The sequence below is a fragment of the Chelmon rostratus genome, chromosome 13 (genome assembly GCF_017976325.1).
Source record: "Chelmon rostratus isolate fCheRos1 chromosome 13, fCheRos1.pri, whole genome shotgun sequence".
In the NCBI taxonomy this organism is placed as follows: Eukaryota; Metazoa; Chordata; class Actinopteri; order Chaetodontiformes; family Chaetodontidae; genus Chelmon; species Chelmon rostratus.
Window position 1 is genome coordinate 2,942,648 of NC_055670.1, and position 15,242 is coordinate 2,957,889.

Here is a 15,242-nt window from a genome sequence, read left to right on the forward strand (position 1 = left end):
TGTGGGGGAGACAATGACTGGTGCGCATGTCTCTGCTCATAAACATGCTGGATCTGCCCTCTATATGGAGGGCGATTCAACATTTCACCCCGCTGCTGGAGAATAATCCCGTTTTGATTCGTACAGACAACAAAGCAGCAGCAGCTTACATAAAGCACCAGGGGGAGTGCACTCAGCCAGGCAGCTATACACACACACACACACACACACACACACACACACACACACACACTTACTCTCTATCAGAGTGGTGTACATTCCCAGTGAATTGAACACAGCAGCCTCTCGGCACATGGAAAGCTGTTCCAGTTCCTACTCTGCTCTGTGCTCGACTGCTGTACTTCTCACAGCAATAGGCTTTATGTTTCGTTTTTTTTGTTTTTTTTCTTTGTGAATATGTTGTAGAGTTTCTGTGCCACCTGTCTATAGGCGTTCATATTTTTCTCGAAAATGAGACATTTTCTATCCAGGAAACAGAAGCACACTATCCTGGCAATCCCAGGAACTGCACTTGTTTTAAGGTATAACAGCTATAGTCAAAATGCATTTGTCATATTTAAAGCAACGCTAAAGCCAGCAAGGAAAAACATGCATAATCCTATGGGTTCCACGTGAAGTGGGTGTGTGTTTGTGCTTGTGGGTACTCAGTGGGGCATGTTCCACATCCTGCTCCACCATTTTTCCAATAGAGATAACCTTTGAGGGCGGAGCCAGTATGAAAAAGAACATTAGTTATGTCCCATAACTCCAGATTCCAGGCCCTTGCAGCAAGTGAGCATAAACTAAAAGTCTTTGCTGCTGGGCAAGCACAGGACGGGATGAACACACTGGCACATATCACTCACTCGCTCAGTCAGTCAGGGACAAGCTTCTGCATTTATACAGCTGGCCCTGCTTTGCAGCTGCCTTCAGAGGTTTAAAATACAGCTTTAGGTTCAGAGGGGAGGTGCTGAAAGATCCTTGTTCCTCTGATAGTTTACAGTATGTTGTGTGTGAGGCTTGAGATATCAGAGCATGTGGAGCATCATAGAAATGCAGTACAGTGGTGGGGCAGGTGGGAGCGTGTTTTCCTAAAATACCCACCCATCACATTTATTGTGATAACCATGGAAACATGATCTTACAATTATCATTCGAAGTAGACAGAGCTACTGTGTGGCTGAGGGGCCTCTGCAGTCTCTCAGATATCAACACATTTAAAGGACTTCTATGAAAGACAGCCATTTCTGTTCTTTTCTTTCCAGGCTTTGAACATTCAGGGCAGACTTAAGTTTCTGCATGGACAGAACCAGCGGCAAGAAAATGGGGGAAAGGTCCCGCCTCAGCTCGCCCTTTTTGCCATTGCGACTCCACTGCAGCCTCCATCCATCCTGGAGATCAGGACCAAGAACATGATCTTCAGAACCAAACACAAGCTGGACTTCACACCCTTGGCCTGTGATGCAAAGTAATCATACTGCATTGCAGCACACACACACACATTTCTTCATTCTCACTCCTTTGTATATTAGAATATATCCTTGATTTTTGTCAGGATAAAGCAACAGAGCCAGGAATCAGTGCATCAATTGCATGTGTTTTTTTTTTAATTTCCTTTTTCTTCTTTTGCTGCAATACTTCATGAAAGCATCACTTGCTAGATATGGATGTAAGTCTAGTGTGTCATGAGCAATGTTTTGTTTTTGTATGTACAGGGGGAAGATAGTACTGGGCTACACAGAGGCTGAACTGCGGGTACGAGGATCTGGCTATCAGTTCATCCATGCAGCAGATATGTTGTACTGCGCAGAGAACCATGTCAGAAGTAAGTTGTCTTGGTGTGCTCCCGAGTCTGGCTGGTGGCCTTCATTGCATCTCTCTCGCCCTTGTTTCCTGCCATCACTCCACTGACATCTAATAAATGTCTGATAAAATGTCAAAAACATTGGTAAGGTCCGTTGCCATGTTACTTCACAGAAGCCAGATGGCCTAAAAGTGATGGCTGTTATGTAGGCTGAAGCTGTTTTAGAATGAAGAGCGAAATGCGAATTCATCCGTCTTTGATGTTGATTTGACAGATTTTAGATTTAGTCAGAAAAGTTGAGGAGGCCTGGTCCAACCTGGTCAGAGAGTTCAGACAGCTTTCGCAAGTAATCCTGCTGGATTACGGCGCAGATTGAGCAAAGCTGTAGAGCTGCCAGAGGAGAGGATAGGGCCCATAAATCCAGTGCATGAGCGAAGCATCAGGAGATGATGCATACAGCAGCACCAACACTCCAGAGGTCAGATATGTGACCGACCCATCTCTGCTCACTGTAGTGCAAGGGTCAGCGTAGTTACAACAAGAGGTCAAAACATGTAGAACTTCTACACAGAAGAACCATCTTATCTCCTGCCATCAGCCTCACATCATATACTGAAGAAGGAGTTTGTGGCTGTAGTTTCTTTCCAATTTAGTTTCCATCCTTCTCAAAATTGTACAAAAAGGAAGAAAGAACACAGATTTATGGGCTCTGCTGTTCTGCTTAATGAAGCATTTTTTCAAGCTCAAGAGCATCAAGATGTTTTGGACAAGTGCTCATGATCCAAGTAGAGCTCAACTTTCCACCCTCAGTAATTTGTAATATAAAGCACTGAAAGCACATCACTGACTATGTGTAATTAATAACTCACTGGAGGATGGTCTTCATGGTGAGGAATGATTGGATTTTTCCTGATTGACTCTCCATTTGATACAAGAGCGACCGCTATGCAACAAAGTACATCATATAAACCTCTTGCAGTAGGTTTATATCCATTTTGTAACACATTTATTGATTCTAACTCTGCTTGCATCCCATATTTGCAGTGATGAAGACTGGCGAGAGCGGCCTGACTGTGTTCAGGCTCCTCACCAAGGAGAATCGCTGGAAATGGGTCCAGGCCAATGCCAGGCTGGTGTACAAGAATGGCAAACCTGACTACATCATCGCCACCCAGAGGCCTCTTTTGTATGTTCCTGTCTGTTAATGTTGGGTTGTAAAGCAATAAAATGTACCAGCTGTCGACAAAACAAACTCAGAGGAACAGAGACGTGATATAATATACATACATATATACATGTACATTAAAATCAAGGTTTAAGAATTTAGAATTGATTCAGATACAATGTGACTCCCATTTCTACACCTACGACAGTTGTAAGACACCTTCAGTGATGGAAAAGTGGGTAAAAACCAAACTCTGCCAAGCAGACAGAGAACCTTGATCCGTTGTGAACTGACGGTCTCCAGACGGTGAACATGTTTTCTGTCTTTATAGGGATGAGGAGGGAGGAGAACACTTGCGTAAGCGCTCCATGCATCTACCCTTTACATATGCGACGGGAGAGGCCCTGCTCTACCAGTCCAACCATCCCATAGCAGGCTTTGGAGATGGAAGCACTGAGAAAAATGGCAGTAAGTCAAAGAAGAGCCGGACTGACAGGCTGCTGAGGGATGGTCTGGACCCTGGCTCTCTTCTGGGGGCGCTCATGAGTCAGGATGAGTCGGTCTATGTCTGCCAGCCGGCCCTGGAGCCCAAAATGTCATTCCATAGCAGCTTCTTTGGAGACCAAATGGGCTTCTCCGACTCTGAACCATCCAGCTTGCACAAGAGCTGGGACAAGCCAAGCAATGATGCGCTGCGTCCGGGCATCACGCAGGCAGGCACCAGCTTTGATCCACTGCTGGCTACTCTGGACTCCCTCTCCTTGGAAAGCCAAGGGGTTGTGGATTCAGAAGAGGGAGGCTGTTCAAACGGTGAGCTGTTCGGGGCTCTGGAAGGGCTGGGGCTGAGTGCAGAGGATCTAGAGCTGCTGCTGTTGGATGAGCGGATGATCAGAGTTGAGATGGACCCTGAACGAGTGCCCACCTTGGATGACCTGCTGACAAATGATGAGATCCTTTCTTATATCTATGACTCGATAGAGGGAAAGGTTGATTCCACAGAGCATGGAGGACAGGCCCCTCCCAGTTCTGCTTCAGCGACAACCACAACAGTGTCACTCCCTGAAAGTAATCTCACCTCTAACACTAATATGCAAATGCAGTTTCCTCAACACAAGGCTCCCCTGGTGGAGCAGACTCCCATTGTCCAGCTTTCCCAGCAGATGCAACAGCACCTCAACATGCGACCCAGTAAAGTGGTGCATGACTGGGGTCAGCAGAGCGACCATTTGGCTAACACAATGGCTAATGGAGACCTGCTGGGACAAAATCAATCGATTCCCAACAGACAATGGACAGCGCAAGACATTCTAGTCAGTGCAGGGATACAACTGGAACACTATAACACACAACAGACTATTTTCAATGGCAAGGCCTCAGAGCTGGATGGCAAGCTCCATCAGCAGCAAACACATCAACACTACCTTCAGCAGCAGCAGCAGCCCAGGATGCAGAACCACCTCTCACAGCAGTGCCATGCCAAACAGAAGGCAGCCAACCTCAACGGACTGTGTGGCGTCTCCTGCCCAGAGCATTCAGCGGGAAAATCCCAGTGGCAGGGCTATGGGTTCAGCGAGAGTCTGGGCAGCAACCCCTGCCTTGATAACAGCCAAAAACCTCTAACAAACACCTCACTCGATACTTGCATGGATTACAGCATGGCTGATATTGACAGTACGGAATCGGATTACACCATTAATGGAAGTTTGTTTGGGAGGAATGGACAACAGCACGGGGCCGAGTCCACAGTTTCATCATTCCAGGGGATGAACCATAAACAGCAACAGGAGCAGATCCCAGTTCCTCTGGCTCAGGTCATCTCCAGCCTGTCGCAGTGCCCGCCTCCCAACGCCTCCCTAGAGCAGATCCTAGGCGTGGCCAAGCCCTGCCGGCAGTTGGACCACTATGGCATGGTGGCCTCTGAGATCCCTCATGACATCAGTCCCAATAAGGTGAGGTTGCTGAAATGTGACTGTTATGGTGTTGATATCATAACTAGCTAAAACAGTTTGAACGTGGAAGTTCATTCCTGAGTTTTGGGAACAGCGTGCTGTGTTCAGGGTCATATTAATGTTCAAATGGTAGTTTATGGATGAGAGTATTTTGAATAGACTGCTGTTAAGTTGTGGAAACCCTTAAGTCACATCACATGGTAACACACGCAGGTTCAAAGACATTATAATTAGGTATACTAATATACATTGTTACGTTACATACAAGTTACATTATCCTTCAGATGTAAATATCAGTCCCCGCTGGCTGGTAACTGGTCGTTTTTAATCGGCTTTCCTCTCTTGAAGAATGGTAGATCGGTTAGCATGTTTGCTTCCCTTACTAAAGTTGATGACCTTGATAAGAGCATAAGGTTTGTGATTCAACACCGGCCGGGAGCAATGGTTTCAAATGCATGCTGGGTATTATTGACGGAGTTGGATTATAATGAATGGGAAGCCATGGAGAAAACAATAAATGGGAGCCCAACCGTATGTGAGTAAAAACACGGGCTAAAAACTGGCTAACGGCACTTTTTACCCTTTACTACTTAACTTGAATCCACATATTAGCACACTGCATAATTCTTGTCTGTCATACCAACTAGATCATCACTGAAAATGTCTCAGAAAAGTCCTGGAAAATGAGCTCTAGAAAGGAAAGTTATTTTTCAAGTTAAAATGCATCCAGGTCCCCAGCAAAGTTCCCTCTAATTTTTTTTTGTGTCTGAGCAGACATACAAGCTCCCTGAGCACACTAAGGACCAGAGTGAGCAACATCAGATGTGTACGCTGTGGCCACACACCAGTATCACGCCTGTTCAAAACCTTGGATCATAGCAAGTTACATGGCTTATTAAAAGAATCAAGTTACAGCAGCAATTTTCATTAGTTTACTTTTTACTTTATTTGGCCCACTTAAAATGAAAAAGACAAAAATGTGAGTCCTGCTTTTACCATAGGAAGAGTCCTGCTTTGGCCTGGCGAAGGTCCAGTTGTGGCATGGGTGAGGGTCATTTTCTGGAAGAAATGACACATATACACCTTTCAGACATAACATTTTGTTCACATTAAAACATTCACATTTTGCACAATATATATACATATACATATATACATATACATTTATGTTCATATATATCCATTTAAAATGGTTTTAAATCCGGAAAAAAAATCATTCTGAAGGCTTGGGCGCCACGATTAGCGGAAACCCTGCCCATAAATTATCAAATAGTAACAGCATTTAATGATTAATATATAAATGTCACTAGAATATGCACAAATCTGCGTTAAGTTTTACCTTATTGTTCGCGTCTGTCCTTCTCCAATGCTTGTACACTTTGTCCAGGTCGATGACTTCCTCTGCTTCTTGCTTTGACTTTGTGCACATCAGCTGGTCCAAATGTGCCACTTCAAGACGATTTCTGGATGCTTAAAGAACCGCATTTCTTTTTCACCTTGGCTTGATGAGTGGATATGTCACTGCCTGTTCGTTTCGCCATGATAAGGGGTTATCATTTGCGTCTCTTCACTCCGCTGCACTGTTGTTAGCTAGCTAGCCTGCAAGGCGCGTATGGGCAGGGCACATATGCAAACACTGTCAATGCTATGATTGGCTGCGTAGTGTAAGTGAATTGTATCGTATTATTGGCTGGACACCTGTCGCTCATTGAATTACGTTGCAAAATGGTACAGAAAACAATATTATTGGTCTAATTAACTACATTATATCAGTTCTAAAAATAGATATTAATTAATATGTTTCTGTTGAATTTTATTTTGTGCGCTACATAGATTTTCTTGTGCGCTGAGTAAGTTCAAGCAAGCGCGCAGCTTAGAGGGAACATTGGTCCTCAGATTTTTGTTGCTTTTCTTCATTCTAACATTAAACACCGTGGTGATATGAATGATTAATTGAGAAAATAATAAAAGATCAATTGGCAATAAATATAGCTTCCACTAACCAATTTTCCTTTTTTCCAACATTTAAATTTATGACCTAATACCTAAAAAACAACTGACAAATTCTTATCAGATTTGTTGTTGACGGGTTTGGTCACACTATGACCTTTCCTTTCAGTGGTTTGCGTTGGATTTACAACTGTGTCCCCTGTGGGGTAATCTGTCAGCGTTTCATACATGATCTTAAATTCTAATGGGCAGACTGCTGCGAACTTTGCAGAGAAAATCCATGTTCCTCACTGAAGGACACTTCAGATTTGAGTGGTGTCATCTGACTAGCACGCTCTGTCACACGGTATATTATAATATGCTGTGCATGTCCAAGCATTTCCAACACACTTACAGCAAGACTATACACAGCTCATGCATGTACAGTGTGTTATATATTTGTGCATCTGTGCATATACAGATTTGGTGATGTACGCTACTGTTGTGCTGCAATATGCAATATATACTGCATCTTTATTCAGTGTCATCATGGGCATGGTGTAGAGTCAGTATCATATTGTGAATGACTCTGTGATTCCTAACAAATGCCAGCCCAATGAGGGTAAAAGTAATTATTGCTTGTGCACCCAAATATATTATTTTTGTTCTGTTAAATTAATATCTTGTGCACACAGGTTTATAGAATATCTTTACATCTCACAAAACATGTATTTTAAAAGTACAGTAGTGTTTACCACATTCTGGTAGTGGCAGGCCCAACGTGTCGACTGTAAATGCCAGAATAGAAACATGGTCGACAGTCTGAGGCAGAAACCTCAGAAGAGGCACCGAGCTCTCTTTATCTATGTGTATTGATTGTTTTGTTCATTAAGGGTCACCTGTCAGAAACTTGCAGGTTTAAAGTTTTTGTATTTTATATGAAATCTTTATAAAATGCAATACATATTTTTTCAGAAATTCACATAATTGATTATTAGATAGCTTTTTGGAAGCTATTGTTTGAGTGAAGGCTGTTGCTTCCACTCGCTGATTTCATGATGTTTCTCCCTGCTGTCTTTCCCCGTGCTGTCCTCTTGTCATGTGCAGATGGAGAATGGATGCATCCTGAAAAGTACCTACCCCGGAGGCTGTGCCCTGCCTAATAGGAATGGAGCAGCGCCCCCTACTGTCCAGATGCCCGGCCCTGAGACTTTGTCCAGCCTCCCCGACCCACCAGCCACCGGCTTCTACCTCTGACCAGCTGACCAGGAGCAGTCATACAGCAGGACACTGTTAACGGCCAGAAACACACAATGACTGGACCAGCCTTATACATCTAGAAAACACAACAAACCAAGCTGAATAAACGTAGGCCTATATGTTTTTCTTTCTTTCATTTGGAATTTGTAATATTTCTTTTTTGTGTGCGTGTGTTGGGGGGGGGGTCATTGTGTTGTATTTCAAGTCATATTATCATATGAGTCCTTTGTTTACAATAATGCAGTGAAGAGTGCTCAGTTGAGTTTATAATGAGTAATACAGAGAGGTAGATGCGAGTTTTTAAAGCTGAGTTTTACAAATCTGCGTTCAGATACAACATAACTCACTTTTTAGATCTAGAGACAACAAACAAGTCTCTGAACAGTTTCGGGGGGGCAGGTTCAGTACCAGTTATCCCATGCTCAAGAGAAAACAAGAGAAATGGCATTTGTCATATTTTGTGTGCAGTGAAAGAGGAAGAGATGTCTGAAAAGTTTTGGATATACAGGGTGAATAGTGAATATCACTGATGGGTAAATGATTAATACTTCACCAGTGGAAGATGAATATAAGACACTAAATATTAGCTGTAGTAGATGAAGGGATTGACAGAGAATTGATTCATTATTTTAGTAATTTTTCAGACAAAAAAAACACATTTGCTGGTTCCAGCTTCTCAAATGTGAGGGTTTGCTGCTTTTTTCTCTTATATGCAAGTAAATTGAATATCTTTTCTTTTTTTTTTTGGACTCTTGACCAGGCAAAACAAGACATCTGAAGATGTGATCAGCATTTTTTTTAGCATTTTCTGACATTTTATTGAAGAAACGATAAATCAAGAAAATAACTCGGATATAATTGTTAGCGAGGACAGACGCAGAGGCGCAGAGAGGTTGTCGTGTGTCTCCACTTCATGAATGTACAGACACAGGAGCAGAGGGGAGAGGGACGGGGACATCGGTAACTGACCGGTCATCAAATGCAGTTCTTTCAGGAGGTGTTCTCTGATTCCCTCGTCCGAATTGCAATTCAGTTTTAGTCTCATTCGATTGGCTTCGTATCTGAATGCACCGGTGAACACACACAAGCAGAGCAGCTTGACCACAGGTTTCTGTTACCGGCAGTCAACAGGACATCAGCATCGCTCATAGTTTTAATGCTACAAGAATGTAATCTTTCAGTGATTTCTTTGTTGAACGGTTTTCCTTGTCAACAATGAGATTAATCCATATATGTTTGAAAAAAGTCTAGAATATGGATTTTATGGCTAGAAATATCCTGCACTTTATTTCAAGCACCCACTTAATGCAGATCTGTAGTCAGGGATCCTGTTTTTTTTTTTGTTTGTTTGTTTATCTTTGAAGCTACTGATGCAAGATGGACCAGTTTGCATTCCTCTTCTTATTTTGAGGTACATTTCAGGTGACGGGTTAATGTCCTCACAAGCACAAACACTTGTGTACAATTGTTAGTGACATCATTTTTGTCTTTCTCCACTTGAATTCTGATTTTGTTGTTGTTGATAATGTTGATAATTTTGGACCTCTGGAAGACTTTTCTTTCTTTTTTTTTCAGTGCAGTTCAGGTCAGTGTTCAAAGTTGAACTGACTTGATTAGAAGAAGTCGGTTTTTAATTTCTTGTATTTATTCATGCATTCTTGATTGTTTTGAAGTTGATGCGTAAGACATTCTCTTGTACAAAAAGAAAAAAGAAAAAAAGAAAATGTAATGCTTCGTCATCCTCTAGCTAAGCAGTGGTTGCACTCGCTCTCCCGGGGGAATCAGTGAAATCATTCTACAGTCGGCTCCATCGCAGTACCATCAGAGCTGAGCTTCTAAAGGAAAAGTCTGACACGTTGGGAAATCCTCGTTTGCTCTCTCACCCGGAGTTGGAAGGAGTGAAGATTGATAAAAACACATGCACAGATGAGATTCTATCAATCCTCTCGCCTGTCTGAGTGAGAAAACAAACAAACACGTGTTCCCGGAGTGTGAGAGCTTTCCTTTCGGGTGGTAGAAGGCTTGGTGATATATCAGGTCAGTGACTTCAGGTCTGCACAGGATCTCGGAGCAGCCACAGAACGGCGAACGCTGAACAACCAAATGTGAGTGTTAAAAAGAGATCTCCACTGGAAGGATACAGTTCTGAATGTTTCTTGTACATAGCGAAATGACTGGAAAATGATGCAGAGTAGAATTATTTCATCAAGAAGAGATGCTGAAAAGAGATTTCCATTTCATTGTTCAAATAATGTCATTACTATTGGTATTAATATTATTGTTAAATGTTTTATGTTGAAATGTGATACACATGTGGTTACATGTCATTCGAACTGACTCGTTTCTTTCCCTTTCTTTTTACTGCAGCAGACATGTGTGCGATATTTAATATGATTGATGTGACTTATTAACAATGTGAAAAAAGATGTGTATATAAAGACAAACAAGCTTTGACAAATACAGGTATGTACATAGTTTTACGTCAAGTCACTCGTTTCAAGCACTATTTTTAAGACACGTGCTTATCAAATTCCTTTTGTTGATTCATTTTTTTTAAATTTTGGTTGAAAATCGTACTCTCATCACAAAACACTGGACTCTATGACGGCCTGAAAACGGTGCCATACTTCTGAGACTTGTTAAATAGGCTATCCTGTTGGAGAGTTTAGTTCTGTCTTCTGTTTAGCCACAGTAACGCTAACATGCTAACAGGACAGGGTGTAGATGTTGCAGATTTGATCCATGTCCTTTGACTGCTTGTTTCAAATGTATTCTTTTCTTCCTTTGAAATAAAGGACTTCTTCAATCACAGTGGAAAACACAAACATCTTGCAAGCATATAACTGACCACTCATTCGTCTCTCTCTCTCTCTCTCTGAGTCCTCCAGTTTTGTATTCATTCTGACAGTGAACAGCAGGGGTTCCCAACCTTCCTCAGTGACTCCTTACTGTGGACCCCTGACATGTAAAGGTGCTATGTGTAGCATTTTAACGTCAATAAATCATTACCACATTAATCCTGAGAGGTCTGCATAATTACTGTAAAACACAGTGACAGAGGCGTATGGTAGAGTGCCGAGTCGATGTTTTTCTTTTTTTTTTAATGTCTCCAGGAAAGAGCAGTGTGTGGTGCTGAGCTCCTCGTCTCATCATCCAGCAGTTAGAAAGTGTAACTCACATGCACCCTGTGATTAAAAACTTCTTTTTACTAAAAGCCCTACGGTAGGACCTATCATTATTATTATTGTTGTTTGTATTTTTATTATTATTAGCCAATTAGCCACAAGCTGCATTTGACTGATGAGAGTGATGGAATGTAACTAAGTACATTCACTCAAGTACGAGGTGCTTATTTTCTTCCCTCCACTACATTTCAGAGGGAAATATTGTACTTTTAACTCCACTACGATTATCTGACAGCTTTAGCTACTACAAAATAAATGATTGATCAATTACTATTTCGATAAATGTTTAAGCAATTTTTCATGCAAGAAGCTGATTGCTGAAGCTTCTCAAATGTGAGTGTTTACAGCTACATCTAAAAAAAACACTCATGTTTTTTATTACTGTTGTCCAAATGTTGACTTTTTAAATATTTCATTTAAAAGGTTGCTCTCAGGCAGTCAGTGCACAATAATACCTCATGTGTAAATACTGTGAGAGTAGCAGCGGAGCAATAATCCTGCTGACTCCAGGAAAATATTTAGTTGACCCAGAAGAAACAGAGTTTCTGCAAACTAGATGCACCACACATATTCCTAAATGACAGCTGTCTTTGACAGTAATGGTAAGAATACGTCAAATACACAGACCTGAGTTTACCCCTCAGCCAAAATGCCATAAAATAGCTATTCTGAACAAGTGGACACGCAAATAACAATGTACTGACAATACGGAGAGCCTTCCCTTCGCTGTTTGCACAGGCCAAGCTGCACAGGTGTGTTCGTCAGACTAATTCAGGTACAGCAGGAGTTTCCGAAAGATCGTACACATCACTATCACAAAGACATTCAGTAACCCAAGCATCCTGCACAGGCAGACAATGAGCTTCCCACCTGATCCCATCTGATTCTTTCTATTGAATACTTGATGGGTGCATTATCGTCTATGAAGCTGAAACTTGTTGACAATCAATAATTCTAGTTATTAGTATAATTTTCAGATACAGTTTGAGTCCAAATGCAGAAACAGATGAAGATGTTATGAGTCTGAGTGAAGCAGATTAACAGCCAGAGCTGTTAAATTCAGTCATCAGTCTTAGTTTTTGGCATGTTATCATTGTCACTGTTTTCATCATACGCTGACATGTGGTTTGGTGTTTGGGTTTTGAGGTAAAGAGAGGAGAGAGGTTTGTTATGCACCCCGTTATTTACATCTCAAACTGTGAGAGGAACCTGATGCGAGCATTTGCATGGTTCCCGCTCCTCGAAGAGTCGCTGAGAAACGAGCAGAGACTCGTGCGTCCTCGCAGCTATCGTTGATGGAGTCAGTCCGACACTGCAGACGCTGCCTCCGGACTTCACTGTAATTCTTTGTGATCAGCAGGCTGCCAGAGGGGAGCAGTGGCAATATGAAGAGGCAAGATAGGATGAGCAGTCACAATATGGTCTTTACACAGTTGCAGGCTCCTTACACTCCAGTAACCCACTTTGTCACGCACAAACACTGTTCTTCATATCGTTGGAGGTACCGCAAAATATGAGCAACATGGCATCCGTGATGTGAAATCACAATGAAAAATGAAAGCTGATACTGTCTGAATGCAGGTCAGAGGTGGCATCAAGTGGGAAGGGGGGAGATTCATGTCAAACAACTCCATGTAAGACTCCTGCAGGAGCTTAGCCATGTGGTCCTCATCAGTGAACTCAGCTGAACTACAGCACAAGAACTAACACGGTTTTTAGGAGTACACACGGTGATTCAATCGTTTGAAAAAGTCTAATGTCTCATGAAGTATTAGAGGAATGACAACATTATGCTACCTTTATCCTGTTATCTCTATAATATGCATTTTGAGGCAAAGCTTGTTATTTTAATAATCACAAAGCCTTTGACAGTCCTAGTTCTGGTCCTGCATCAGAGTACACAGTTGTGGACCATTATCAGATACATGTGTCAGATTGTTGCCATTAAAGCAAAAATTCTGTAAATCTTGAAAAAATTGTCAAAATAAAGACAACACTTTCTCACAATTTTAAATGAGAATTTTTTTCACCTCTGGAGCTGCATTAGAAACTAGTTATTTGTCCTAACTTTCCACCAGGCTTCATTGAATCTGGTCTTGTTAGCTAACCAACAGAAACAGAAGCATAATCTCCTTGGCAGAGGTGAAGTGTACACAGCATCGTACTGAACTGACAGTTTTACTTTCATTCTGCAGTCTCAGTAGGAGACGCCCTAAAATTAAGCAGCTGTTGGGTTTCTTCATCAAGCGTTTTCCAGATATTTGCATGAAGAATCCACATGTGGAAGGTGTCACGGTTCGCAGACAGAGGCCCAAACGCAGACGAAGTTCACAGCACACAACTAAGTCTTCACCAGAGTTTATTTACAATAAGTTTAAATACAAAAACCCACGAGTGTGATAATATGTACAGTGAAGGGCTACAACTAACCAGATACCCAGAGCAATAATACACAAAACAAGTACTAGGCTAAATAGCAAAGTTATTGGACGGGAACCTAATAAACAGGAAACAAGACTGGCAACAAAACACTAAATGTAGAAAACACAACTAAACGTAGAGGACTTAAGCCAGGGACAAACTAAAGCTACGAAACTAATTTTACAGGACCAACAAGAGACAAGGGTTACTGACGGAGACTGAGGGGAAGGCTGGAGGTGAGGCAGATGGTAGCGGACAGGTGTGGCAGTAGATGAGGCTTGGCTGGAGTTGAAGCAGAGGGTTTAGAGCAGCTGAGTCTTCGGAGACCAGAGGTGAATCTAGCAGAAGGTAGCAGGGTGGTCCAAAACTGAGGCAGAGCAAAGACACAATTAGATCAAGCACCGAAATGACAAAAAGCAGACTTACAGATCTTGAGCCATGGACTGAAGCTGGTATTTATGGCAGCAAGGAGAACAATGGAACTGAGTAGACCACACCCTGCTGCAGGTGAGTAGGGTTGACAATCAGCAGATCACCACACCTGTCCGTGCCTCACACACCAGCCTGCACACGCCCACCTAAGGATGAGTGTGATAGAAAGAGGGAGAGAGAGGAGGGGAGGGGAAGAGGGATTGCCACTAGGAGAGGGCAGAAGTGGAGGGCGTGACAGAAGGTTTCAGTCGAGACACGAGTCGTTTGTCATGAGCAGCTTACAAAATTCAAATCAAGTTAATTTTCTTTATATAGCCCAGAATCACAAATCAGACTTTGCCTCAATAGGCGCCTCTGCCTTGCCTTGATTTAGAACAGGAAAAATTTGCCACCAAAAAACAAACCTTTGATGGGGGAAAAGAAAGAAAGAAGACCAACACAACACACGTGCAAAAACTGCCATGTGCACAGAATAGATTTAAAAAATCACTGTATGAACAAATTGTGATGACAAAATTCAGATTGAAGAGTACGGATCTAGGAGCTTCGCGTGTCACCGTGTAGATGGAACCTGAGCCACGTGACCTCCTCCCAACCACGCAGACAGGACAGACTGATAGGGGAGACAAGAGGCTGAGTCTCTGGGGAGGTAGTGATGACCCACATCCATGTGTCTGGATGAGGCACAAACAACCAGGAGGGTTACGAAGACAGCCAATAAACATGCACCATAAGTAGAGAAAGTTCATGGACCTGTTGTAAGGAGAGCGCTGACAGGCCTCTATGGATGATGAGCACAAACTGAAGGTTCGGGCGGCTGCTGCTGTAATCGTCTGTCATAAAGGACAGATCCTAGAAGTGATGTTTGGCTTTCTTTGAATGCAGTCCGATCTTAACACTCAGCCACAAAGGAAATAACTCCACAGTACTAAAGAGCGGATCAGCCTGAGGCTCGCTGACATCACTAGTATTGAAAAATCAAGCCACTAAATAAAGCGTAATGGCAGGAAAGGAGGGCAGCGGATGGGGTTTGGATGGATGGGGGCAGAAAAAGACTCATTGTGCACATATAATCCTATTATTAGCTACCCCGGATTTCTATTTGACGTGCAGCCACG

The 15,242-nt window shown here is 42.5% G+C and overlaps 1 protein-coding gene across 1 annotated transcript in view; it reads left to right on the top strand.

The window, feature by feature from the left end:
• LOC121615707 (aryl hydrocarbon receptor-like) overlaps positions 1 to 8,775 on the top strand; it is a 40,115-nt gene extending 31,340 nt beyond the window's left edge. Inside the window, exons 7-11 of the mRNA XM_041950066.1 lie at positions 1,245 to 1,447; positions 1,695 to 1,804; positions 2,828 to 2,969; positions 3,280 to 4,897; positions 7,934 to 8,775. Coding sequence (XP_041806000.1) covers positions 1,245 to 1,447; positions 1,695 to 1,804; positions 2,828 to 2,969; positions 3,280 to 4,897; positions 7,934 to 8,083 — 2,223 coding nt within the window. The 3' untranslated portion in view covers positions 8,084 to 8,775. The remainder of the gene's footprint in view (positions 1 to 1,244; positions 1,448 to 1,694; positions 1,805 to 2,827; positions 2,970 to 3,279; positions 4,898 to 7,933) is intronic.
• The last annotated feature ends 6,467 nt before the right edge of the window (positions 8,776 to 15,242 follow it).